Source organism: Equus przewalskii, chromosome 26 (genome assembly GCF_037783145.1).
Source record: "Equus przewalskii isolate Varuska chromosome 26, EquPr2, whole genome shotgun sequence".
NCBI lineage: Eukaryota > Metazoa > Chordata > Mammalia > Perissodactyla > Equidae > Equus > Equus przewalskii.
Window position 1 is genome coordinate 29,230,818 of NC_091856.1, and position 12,081 is coordinate 29,242,898.

At 40.3% G+C, this 12,081-nt stretch overlaps 1 protein-coding gene across 34 annotated transcripts in view; it reads right to left on the minus strand.

Annotated features, from left to right (window-relative positions):
* Positions 1-12,081, minus strand: part of MAPKAP1 (MAPK associated protein 1) — a 225,504-nt gene that overhangs the window by 173,057 nt on the left and 40,366 nt on the right. For 30 of the 34 annotated variants that reach the window (XR_011533591.1, XR_011533589.1, XR_011533594.1 and 27 more), the window contains one exon: positions 9,161-9,309. The exons of the other annotated variants lie outside the window; for them this stretch is intronic. Coding sequence is in view for 16 of the 30 variants with exons in the window: in XM_070596496.1 (XP_070452597.1) it covers positions 9,161-9,309 (149 nt within the window). In the remaining 14 variants the exon portion in view is untranslated. The remainder of the gene's footprint in view (positions 1-9,160; positions 9,310-12,081) is intronic. 34 annotated transcript variants of the gene reach the window in all.

Sequence of the window (12,081 nt, forward strand, 5' to 3'; positions counted from 1 at the left end):
CCCCTCTATACACCAGGAAGATCAGTGGAAAAAAAATTGTGGGATATAGACTAGATTCTAAAGTGCAAAGCATTACTTCCTTCCCCAGCCCCAATATGTCATTATTTCTTTTTTACCTGCAAGAAAATTGAGGCTTACAAGATGCAGTAACCGACACAACAGACGCAACGGATAATAAGATTTAAACCAGTCTGTCAGATTTCAACTCCTCTGGTAAAGGGAATATTCTTTTGTTTTTAAATTCTGAAAAATTTCAATTATTAACAGTGTTTCCTGTTTCCTCCATAACAATGGCTGTGAAAGGGTCTAGGAAAGACAGCTGTAGTAGTGGAACAAGGAAAGGAGTTGGATACCAACTCTGCCACATACTAGTAGGGTATCCCTGAGCAAGTCACTTTCTCTTTCTGAGGCTCAGTTTCTTCATCAGTAAAATAGAGATAATACTCTCTACATCACAGTTTTGTTATGATCAATTAAAAGAGGAAAGTGCCAATATATATGTAGAAGATCAAATCTTAAAGAGTTCAAGTTTTCCCATCTATAACCTTCTACATGTCCCCGATGTCAATCGCTTCCCTAATCACAAAGATAACCTTAAAGCCAAAAGGAATCCAAGAGGTCATCTAAGCCAAGTTCCTCATTCTAAACATGCAGAAACCGAGGCTCAGAGATGGGAAGTGACTTGTCCCAGACCCCGAGTATGGCCAGGGCTAAAACTCACACCTTCTGATTCCGTATCTGTGTTCTTTCTACCACACGGTCTTCCAGTTCTGGAACTCAAGTTTCCACTTTTGTAAATGTGAATGTCATTAAGAATGAAAATAAAAATCTCTGAGAATCAGAACATCTAGACTCTATGCCCAGTTAGGTGACCCTAGGCCTTGATTTCTCTGGATAGTTGTCTTCAACAGAATAAAATCAGGGCCGGTCCGGTGGCACAGCAGTTAAGTGCGCACGTTCCGCTTTGGCGGCCCGGGATTCGCCAGTTCAGATCCCGGGTGCGGACATGGCACCGCTTGGCACACCATGCTGTGGTAGGCGTCCCACGTATAAAGTAGAGGAAGATGGGCACGGATGTTAGCTCAGGGCCAGGCTTCCTCGGAAAAAAAGAGGAGGATCGGCAGCAGATGTTAGCTTAGGGCTAATCTTCCCCCCAAAAAAGAGTAAAATCAGGGCCTAGTACTCTGAGGGACAAGAAAACCTCTTTATTGCAAATTACACACAGCAAGGTACCCCAGATGAGGAGGCTGAGCCTAACACTCCACCGTCCCCAGTCCTCATCACACCTAGGATAGTCTCCTAAGCCTTCCCTGGGACCTCAGTGCTTGACATTCAGTCCAACCAGATTCATCTGCTAATCTGGTAATTAATTAGCTAGGAAAAAGGCAGTACTACACCAGAAATCTTGTTATAACAAAAATATCCATGTTTTACCTCTTAGTGCCTTAACCTTCAAGAATTACAATCAATATATTTTCTTAAATGACACCTGACATCTGCCTCACTTAAAATTACTCTCTCACTTTCTCCTCTTAACGGCCTAGTGAACTGGGTTGGGCATCTGAGAATACAGATCTGTTTCAGAGAAGTGAATGACTTCTGGGGCGATTCCTTAGCCAGAGTTCCAAAGCCGTTTGCGAAGTGGGAACAACGAAGAGGCTCCTGGCTCCCAGCCCGCTCTCCTCAGAAACCACTCACTCAATGCCCCAAATGCAAACCAAACAAGCAGGATGCACCACACCCCCTCCAAAAAAGGATATGTGTAGTGTCTTCAAGAACATGGTAACAGGCTGTGATCTGTAGTCAACAGGCCCAAACCTGCTCACAATGGTTAATGTCCACCTCATCCTTGGCCCTCTCTCAGTGCTTCCTAATTCAGGGGTGGTATCATCATTCACCAAGTTCTCCACTCAGAATCGTCCTTGAAACTCCTTTCTCCCCCATTCTCTGACATCTAATCCATCATCAAGTCCTACCACTTTTACCTACTAAATATCTCTTGAATTCAACCACTCCTTCTCCATCACCAATAAGTAAGCCCAAGTTACCATCTCTCTTACCCGACCACTGCAAGTTTCTTGACTGGTCTCTCTGTCCTCATAAACACTTCAAGTGTATTCTCTTCAGCACAGCTCCAGTGATCTTTTCAAAACACAAATCTGATTATCTCACCTCCTCATTTAAATTTGTTCAAGGCTTTCCAGTGCTCTTAGGTTAAAGGGGACACTTCCACCAGCCATACCTGGTCTGCCCCTGTAGACCTCGCACCACACTCTACCTCACCCTTGGGTCTCCAGTCACACAGCCTTCTTACAGTTCCTCAAAACTGCCAAGCTCCCCCTTGCCTCAGTCTCTCTGTACATCCTTTCTCCTCCCTCTTCCTCTAGTTAGCTCTTACTCATCCTTCTGCTCTCAGGTCAAGAGTCACTTTCACAGGGATACCATCCTCGATGCCCTAGAACGAGAAGTAGGTCAAATGCCCTATGATAACACTCTCAAAGCCTCAAGAACCTCTGCTGGAAGTTGGTGTTTAATTCACAGTGATTATACTCTGATTGCAATTTTACATTTAGTGTTGTGATTATTTACATAACATCTATCTTCCTGCCAAGAGAAGAATTTCCGTGAGGTCAGAAACCAGGTCTGTTTCTGCTTACCACTGTATCCACATTTTACTTAACAGTGCCTAGTACACAGAATACCCTCACTAAATATGACGTCAATGAACAGCAATGTGGTCAAAGGAAAGGAAACTAACATATCTCTCAGCACTGGCCATGCATCAGGCACCTTGCTGCGTATGCATTTCTCATTTACATTAAGTGCTCACAACATTTTAAGATAAGTATCATTAACCTCATTTTACAGACATGAACACAGGCTCAAAGAGGCAAAATGATTTGATCAACATGACACAGCAAGTAAATGGTAAAGCTGGAATTCTAACCCAAGCCTGACAAACATGTTCTTTTCACTACAAAATTCTGCCTTCCTTTGAGAAACCTCTAAGCAAATGACGAATTCTACTTCTGATGGCAATTTCTAGAAGATGGCTCCACAACCAGAGGAAGCCACCACAGACTGGCAGGGTTCAGAACAGACTGTAGAAATGAGCCCTAGACACAAAGAGCTGAGTGGAATAAGCTAGTTTTAAGAACTTAGCCTTGAGAATTTAACTTCAGAGTAGGATGCTGGAAACACTTTTTTGTTGTTGTTCTAAGATTCCTATTTAAATCATTCTAAATACCATACAGACAAAAATCCCAAAGTCTTCCCTTGAAAGATTTTCAGAATAATGTCAAGCAAAAGGAAGAGGAATGCATTAATACAATGGTAAGGGGGAAACAATCTCAAAAAAAAGATGTTATTAAGTTAATGAATTTCGTCCTTCTCTTAGTGTACCATACTGTGTAAAAAGGTACTGAAGATCTAATATCTTTCTTTAGAAATAGAACAGACTAATAAAAACTGGTCTTTGAAAAGGAAGACTAGCAAAATAGTCACAGAGACAAGTCTTCAAGAGAATAACTGCTAAGATGATGCTGGGACTTGATGCGCCTGCCTTTAAAAAGGTATGTAAAAGGAGCCGATGGAAGAGGAGACAAATAGCTCCTAATACAAAACACACAATCACTTTAGGTTTGTCTCCCTTTTCTAAAAAATTTGTCTCTTAGTGAGCACTAAGTATGTGAACCTCAGGAGCACTTTTATTGAGAAGAAGGGAGGGAAATGAGACAGTCTTATGCAGCCAACTTCCTTCTTAGCCACCTCCTGGGAGGAGGGGGGCTGGCCACCTGGCGGGGGGGGGGGGGGGGGGGGCGGGATTCAGAAGCAAGGTCAAAGGCCAGAGGGTCCTTAGGCTCAAGGTCACACCGCAGTTTAGGCAGGACTAAGCAAAAGCTGCTGTCTACAAACATAATCAGTACTAAAAAGTCCAGGTTATAATTTTTTGGAAAGAGATCATGAAGCTAAAGTAGTTTAACATATTAGAGGGGACCATTCTCATGACAATAGCAAATATTCCAAGTTCAGATGAGGAGCATTTTCCTCTGAGTGTAATTTTTTTTTAACATGATTTCAACTCGCTGACCTTTCTGAGTCTGCAATATTTCTCAGCGGCTTCATGCTTTTCTGCAAAGTTTTAAGTGACTTTCTTTGAAGAGAGCCATTTAATGCCAATGACTGTAGAAAACATTTGTTCATAATTATCCAGACATAGGCTGGAACAATGCGGAAACAGGAGCAGCATGCAAAAATGTATTTAAGGACTATCATCCCAAAATGCTGCTAAAAGCTATTAACCAGTATGTGTTAATTGCCACAGCATTCATATTAATTTTCACTTCAGGCTCGACATTGTGGAATATTTCCCCTGATACATTTTAAACAAAGTTTAATTTAAGGAACTGCTTCTATCAACACTTATGAAAATTAACAGCCAAGCAATTAGCACTCATGAATTATCCCTTCCCCCATGCTCTCTGCAGCTTTCCTGTTAAAACAGTTTCTAACAGAGAAATGGTTACTTTCTAACAAGTTAACACAATCAAAGTCACAGTTGTCTATATGAACCAGAACTGGTTCTGCTTTTTTAAGCTTTGTCAAGGCAAACATTCTCCTTATATTTAGAGTATAATTTAGCTAAATCAAATAAGTAAGATATTTAACATTTTAGTAAACTGCCAAGCAATTACTAATACCAACCTATCTTCTCACCGGATGTTTAAGAAACAGCCATTGCCAAAAAGGCGGAAGTAATTACTAGTCTTAATCTTCCTAAAGTTAAAGGCCAAAAGCCCACTGGATTCCCTGGACTTCAACAGGAAGACGACCTGCACCCAGTCTGGTACACATCTTGTCTAACGATGCTATTCTAAACTGCCAGTTTCAAGAGCACATTCCCTCTCACTTGATCCTCTCAGCAACCTAATGAAGTACATAGGAGTTAGCAGCATCACTGGCCCCCACCCTTTACAGAGAGAGAAAGAGGCAGAAGTGGGGTATTTGTGGAATTCTTCCTATGTCTCAATCAATCCTCAGGAGGAAGATACCCTACAGTCGTCTCATTCATCATATGAGCACTGGAGCTTCAGGAGGTTAAGAAACTAGCCTGAGGTCACACCATAAGTGGTGGAGTCAGGATTCAAACTCGGATCTCACGACAAAATAGGTCTGCTTACAAACTAAGTTACACTGCCTCTCATTGTGCCAGATGCTTTATCCCATCTGATGGTCTCATTAGCCTTGTGAGGAAGGAACTCTCATTTCTTTTCACAAGTAAAGAAAATGAGGTTGGGAGAGGTGAAAAACCTGACTGAGGTGACACAGTCGATAATCAGTACCATTCCTTTGTTTGTAACAGTATTGACAGGAAATGCGTATTTGAACTTCTGACTGATGATGGTGATGATGTCTACTGATGACGATAATACTTGCAAATCAGTTTAGCCAGAAAATGCACTAGCAAGAGCTTCTCAAGTAAGTGACTGCAATGGAAGGGAATGGAAATGGGATAGAAAGGATTGACACTTCTTAAAACATGACCTCATTTGAAACAGATGGAGAGACAGGGTGGAAATCCGCATATTCAGAGGCCCTCACATCAGTGCGAGATGTTTACTACCTATCAGAAGAGCCCACTCCCTTGTCACCTCAAAGCAACCCCTTGTCACACACAAACAACACTTCTCACAGACAGGGAAAGCAGGAGGACTGGCACAGGAAGGTTTCCAATTGTCTCAACCTCTGGAACAGAGGCTTTGTTTCGGTAGTGAGGCTATTCAGAGGTCCTGTTTCCAACAGCCCCCAAGAATTCAGGCAGATGGTTGAGCCTGGTTTTGCCTTGTCTGACTGAGCATTTCCTAAAACCACTGGCAATCTGTCTTGGACTTTTTTCAAATGATCAGTAAACAGAGTTATTAATAATCTATGAATCTAAACAGGTCACAGATAGCACCACAAATTTGCCAGACATAATATAAACATAATAAACCTGATCAAAAAAACTGTCAAAATTACAACAAAGCACATGCCTAAGTATAGCCTCTCTCTCAATTGCATGCCTTCAAGAAATTATTAACCAACCACAATTTTTTTTTAAGATTTTATTTTTCCTTTTTCTCCTCAAAGCCCCCCAGTACATAGCTGTGTATTTTTACTTGTGGGTCCTTCTAGTTGTGGCATTTGGGATGCCGCTTCAGCATGGCTTATGAGCAGTGCCATGTCCGCATCCAGGATCCGAACCGGTAAACCCTGGGCCGCCAAAACCGAGTGTGCGAACTTAACCACTTGGCCATGGGACCGGCCCCAACCAATCACAATTTTTAAAAATTAAATTATTAACCAGCTACAGAAACCAAAAATCATCTGGAAGTATTCACATTACTTTGGCACAATAGCTAAGAGATGCTTATCCTTAAAGTCACTAAACCCAAGAACAATCCAGTTTGCACAAACCATTAAAGATACTAGATGTGCTAGCTTAACTACAACGTAATTGTAAAGCCATACCAAAAGCAAAATCCTTTTCTCAAATCTAACGCTAGTTTAATCTTGAGGAGGATTTCACAGCAGTTAGTCTCCTGAGGAAATACATAATTAAGTAGTTTTTTAGCATATTTAATTAGACCCCAAACTCTTCCCTGTCCCTTTCTCTCCCCAATTATGTACCATTTGCCCAAGAGACCTAAGCAACTCAGTTAATTATGTAAATAAGGCAAGCATTATTCCCAAGAAAAGCATTGTGAATATTTGTAGGGGGAAAAAATGTACATATTTTAGTGGCTATAACAAACCTTTGCAGAAAACAAAAAAATAGGACTATAAAAATACACGGGAAACCCTTATATTTGAGGCAAAAAGCATGGAGTTCAATGACAAGATGGTGAATCATTAAAACAGGACACTCCTTAAATATGAGCTGAATAAAAATAAAATAATTTTAAGTTACAACAGTAACAAAAATTTAGTGCTGAACGTCAAATGATTTATGAGAAGAATCAATCTGGAAATTATTAAAGTCGACTCTCACAGAAAAGGCTTTATTATCAGGGGGTTGACATGATCTTAACTCTAGAGGCAGCCATAGTGCTGTTATAACTACTACAATCCCATTATTATGCAATCACAAAATGCTAATTTGATCATTTTGAGGTGTTATTTGAATAGTCATTTTAATTTCTAGGTTACAAAAAGGCTTGACTCAAGTATAATTCTCTATTAATCATTGAGATGTCATTGAATATAATATTGATGCATTTCACAAAGATAAAGAAAGACTAATTTAATATGTACAGTACAATATCCTTCAAATATTAGCCACTTTCATTACATATCTGCCAAATGCATCAATATTAAATAATAGATGAGAACAAGGGTTTAATTGTGTTTTAGCAATTGTACTATGTAGGAATAATAATAAAATAGCACCGCATCACAAGACAGACTTATCGATATATAAATCTTTCTTAATCAACGTGTAATGGTAACTGCCCCATGCTCAGATCCTTTCCTGATTACAAATGACTTGATACGACAAAAGCATCAAAAGTCTTAAGCATAAACACATCTAGCAAAAATAATTCCTTTGTGACTGTGGAAATAGCTTTACATTTTTTTTAATTTCACCCTGGCACTTCAGAAGTTAGATATATAGCAAACAGAGCTCCCAACCTTCTGACAAATCCAAACCTAAGTAATTTATAATAGAAGCTAATGGCATAACGAGAATTCTAGAATACAGTATTTTTAAAAATCTGTGCTATTTTGTTGGCATCAAAGCATTATCATGTATTCATTATTCCAGCAATTACATCCTCAAAGCATGAGACAGTATCAGGCAATGGAAGCAAAGAAATTCCAGGCACGTAACCTAATCCCAATAATAACTTCACATATCTAAATGAATCAATTGTAGTATTTAAGAAAAAATCCTCTACAGTCCGACTCGCCATTTTCCAGAGGCTGATGTTCCTGTCCTCTAGGGGGACCCTTCCTTCTCTTTGCTATACTCCACAAGAAGAAACAGGAGAAGGTGGCAGGCGGAAAGCTAAAGAGAAGACTTACATCAATATGCCCTCTAATTCAGTGACAGTGCTTTCAGATGTTCTTTGGATGAAACTCCTAAGCATGTTAGTATTTTTATGTTATTTACGCATTTTGTTTCTAGTTCTTGCTCTCATTCCCCACCAACATCAACATGGCCAATGGCCATAAATGCTTACTTAAACCTATGGAGACATGCTGAACTGTATGAGGTAAAAGCGCTTTAAAGAGAAAACATCTCCTTGCTCAAAGATGACAGCTGACAGAACCAGCACATAACCAGAACCTGAATATGAAAAATGCAAACATAAGCAAAGAGCTGTGTGTTTATTAATTGCAATGGTGTTGAAATAAGACAAATTGTATACAAGCCCTCCAGGTAACAAGCTATTACTCAGCACCCCCAACCCACTGCCAGACAGCAAACATAATGGCCATAAATATAAAAATCAACTGCACTGTCTCCTGAAAGAGGCAAGCGCAGTTCCGCTCAGATCCAGGATGGCAGGGCGTGAGGGGGAGACGCTTCTGCACAGGGAAGTAAACTCCACCTAAAACAGTGGCCATTTTTCTAAAAGGAAAATAAACACACTTTAATTTTACAACTGCAAATTGTGAGAACAGGAAAAAATAAAGTCACCCTGCACAGCAAGTGTCAAACAACATTCCCTATGATGAAATACTGCCACGGAAAGCAATGGCCTAGAATTCTGAAATGAAGCTCTAACCTCAACAATTTCTGCAGTTATAACAAAGAATCAGACAAGACAATGCAAACTCCCAGAACCACTTTCAAGGCTTTCCCAACACAATTAGACCTTGATTAATCATAACTCACCTAACCCAAACCCACAAGTGCATTTAGGAGATAAAAAAGGAGAAAAATACACACACGCATATCTTAGGTCTATTTTTGTTTTAATCCTCCCAAACATACTACTGTAGAAATAACTTTAAGCCCAAACTCAGACCTTTTTATATCCTCAGTCTTAGAAAATATGAATGACATTCTATAATTACTCTGGATCACTTCCAAAACCTTAAATCTAATAATAATAATAACACCATCACCAATTCCACTCAACTGAGATTTTACTTCAGTTTCATTTTCACTTACCTTGCCATCAAATTTGGAATACTCATTAAAGGGATTATTCAGCTGCAGAGGGCACTGCTCCAGGCGCACAGATAATATGGACTGCTTTCCAGAACTTGAAGGTTTCTCTTTGAGGGACTTTTTTTCAAACAATGACTTTAACTCCTGGGCTGTGATACAAGAGAAAGATAAAAAACATCTTTTTGATTACAACACAGAGAGACAGCCTGTCTACCCTCCCCAAGAAGTCTTTCTTGGAACCTTAAGGAGGGAGTATCCAGAAACACACGCAGGTCTGATGTGGGCAAACAGCCCTGCACGTACTTCAGTATTTGTGCATTGAAAAGGCAGAGACTTGAAAAAACATGCAGGTCAGGATTGTCAGTCTAGGACTTGGGTTTCAGGAAGGGGGCAGAGTCAGACAAACCAACAGAGCATTCTGTAAGAAAAGTATTCACAGCAGAGACCTAAGCTTTGGCCTGGCTTTGCCACTAAGAGAAATGTGACACTGGACAATTCACTAAACTCCTCTGGGCTTGTCAAACTAGATAATCTTGAAGATCTCTCCTGGCTCCAATACTATGTGATTTTGAAATTCTAGTTCTTCAAGGTCAAGGTTCACATCTTAATCCTCTCACACTTCCTAATGACACCTGGCACAAAATCTGGATGATAAAGATGAGGAGGAGGAAAAGGAGAAAGAGTATTTACAATAATAGTAGCAAACATTTATTGAGCAAGCACCGTAGCTCATTGAGTCCCCATAACATGTCTATAAGATAGATACCAGCAGCATCTCAATTTTGTCAATGTGCAAACTGAAGCTAGAATATTCTGATTAGCCCCAGGCCACACAGCGAACAAGTGGCAGAGCTAAGATTTGCACCCAGCCGAGGCTCTTAGCCCTTAGGCACTAATGAACAAAGAAGACCTTCAATAAACTCTGCTGCATGAATCAATGAATAAAATAATGATTGCAGGAACTCAGATCAAATTATTAGTAAATCAAAATCTTCAGCTCTTATTCATTAGTGAACCGAGACAAGTCAGTTCCATATCGTCTAAAAGATCATTTAATTTTTTAAATTAATCTCAATACCATTTAAGTTGGTAGCTAAATGATAAGGACACGAGAGTTCATTATACTTTTTATTTTTGTGAATATTAGAAATTTTCCATATTTAAAATTTTAAATCAATCTTAGATCTTAAAATCTGCAATGAATAGGTTCAATCCCATTCCACTCTTGAGCATAGCCAAATTGAACTGAGAGAGATCAAACAGAACTCTGAAAGAGCCACTCAGAACTTTTCAACAAACCAGCGGGCAAATTTATCAAAGGAGTCCCCATAGATTTAAGTGGCAAACCAGGAGAAAAGGATCTAATTCTTTTTTAAAATGTGGCACTTGACTATCCAATTCCAGATTCTGAATATATAAGCACATGTAAGCAACAGAGATTAAACACACATTTGAAAAAGGTTTAGATTACTATTCAAGTGGTATTTTAAATATTGGAAACATTATTCTACCTGTAATCTCTTACTGATTTTATTGCTCTACTTTGGAAAGGAATGAGCCCCCATTAAGAACCTCCCATGGGCCGGCAACAGTGCTGGGCGTTTTCATACCTGTCCTCACAACCATCCTAAGAGACAGGTTACTAGTAGCTCCACGCAGAAACGGAGGTGGAGGAAACTAAGTAACTTGGCGAAGTCACACAACTGGTATCAGTAGGGTTAGGTGTGAGGTGGTGATGTATTATATTAACTCTTCTATTCTCAGACTAATTCACACTTAGACCTCTCGCCTCAACCTCTGATATTTTCCCTCTTCCTCCCTTGCTTCCTTCATCACAGAGAAATAGAAACAACCACAGAAGAAGCTCTGCATGCTCTCACCTGCATCTCCACCTGCCTTCTCTAATATCATTTGGATGAACCACCTATGCCCCTATCAGATCAGCCCCTCCTTTGTGCACTAGCTCTCATCCCCTCTTGCTGACTCAGGGGCATTACTCAAGCAATTCTCTCCCATCTCTCTTCCATTTTCAGTTTTTCCCTCTTACTGGATTAGTCACATCAGCACACAAAGATACGAAATCCTGCTCACAAAATTTTTTTTTAAAATACTCCCTTGATCCCATACTCCTTTCCAATTACTTCCTATTTTTCTGCTCCTCAAACGTTTGTCTATATTCTTGCTGTCCAATTCCTCTCCTCTCATTCATTCAAACCTACTCCAATCAGGCACTCAGGCCCCACCACTCCACCAAAGTAACTTTCATCAGGGCCACTAATGATCCCCTTGTTGCCAAATCTATTGGTCAGTCCTCATCTACAAGACCTCTTGGTAGCATTTGACACGGTTCATCACATCTTCCTTTTTTTGTTTTTTAGCACATTCTGTTTTTTTTTTTGGATTTCATTTTTCCTTTTTCTCCCCAAGCGCCCCAGTACATAGTTGTACATTCTTTGTTGTGGGTCCTTCTAGTTGTGGCATGTGGGACGCCGCCTCAGCGTGGTTTGATGAGCAGTGCCATGTCCGCGCCCAGGATTCGAACCAACGAAACACTGGGCCGCCTGCAGCGGAGCGCGCGAACTTAACCACTCGGCCACGGGGCCAGCCCCACATCTTCCATTTTGAAACTTTTTTCACTTGGTTTCTCCACTCTATCTTCGATCTAGTTCTCATCCTGTCTTTCAGGCCATTCCTACTCAGTCTCCTGGCCCATTCCTCCTCATTTTCTCCTGAATTTCTGGCATTCCTCAAAGCATAGTGCTTGAGCCTTTTCTTTGCTCTATCTACATCCCAAACCCTGGGTGATCCCACCCAGCCTTAGGTTTTTAAAGATTTTATTTTTTATTTTTTCTTTTTCTCCCAAAGCCCCCCCGGTACATAGTTGTGTATTTTTAGTTGTGGGTCCTTCTAGTTGTGGCATG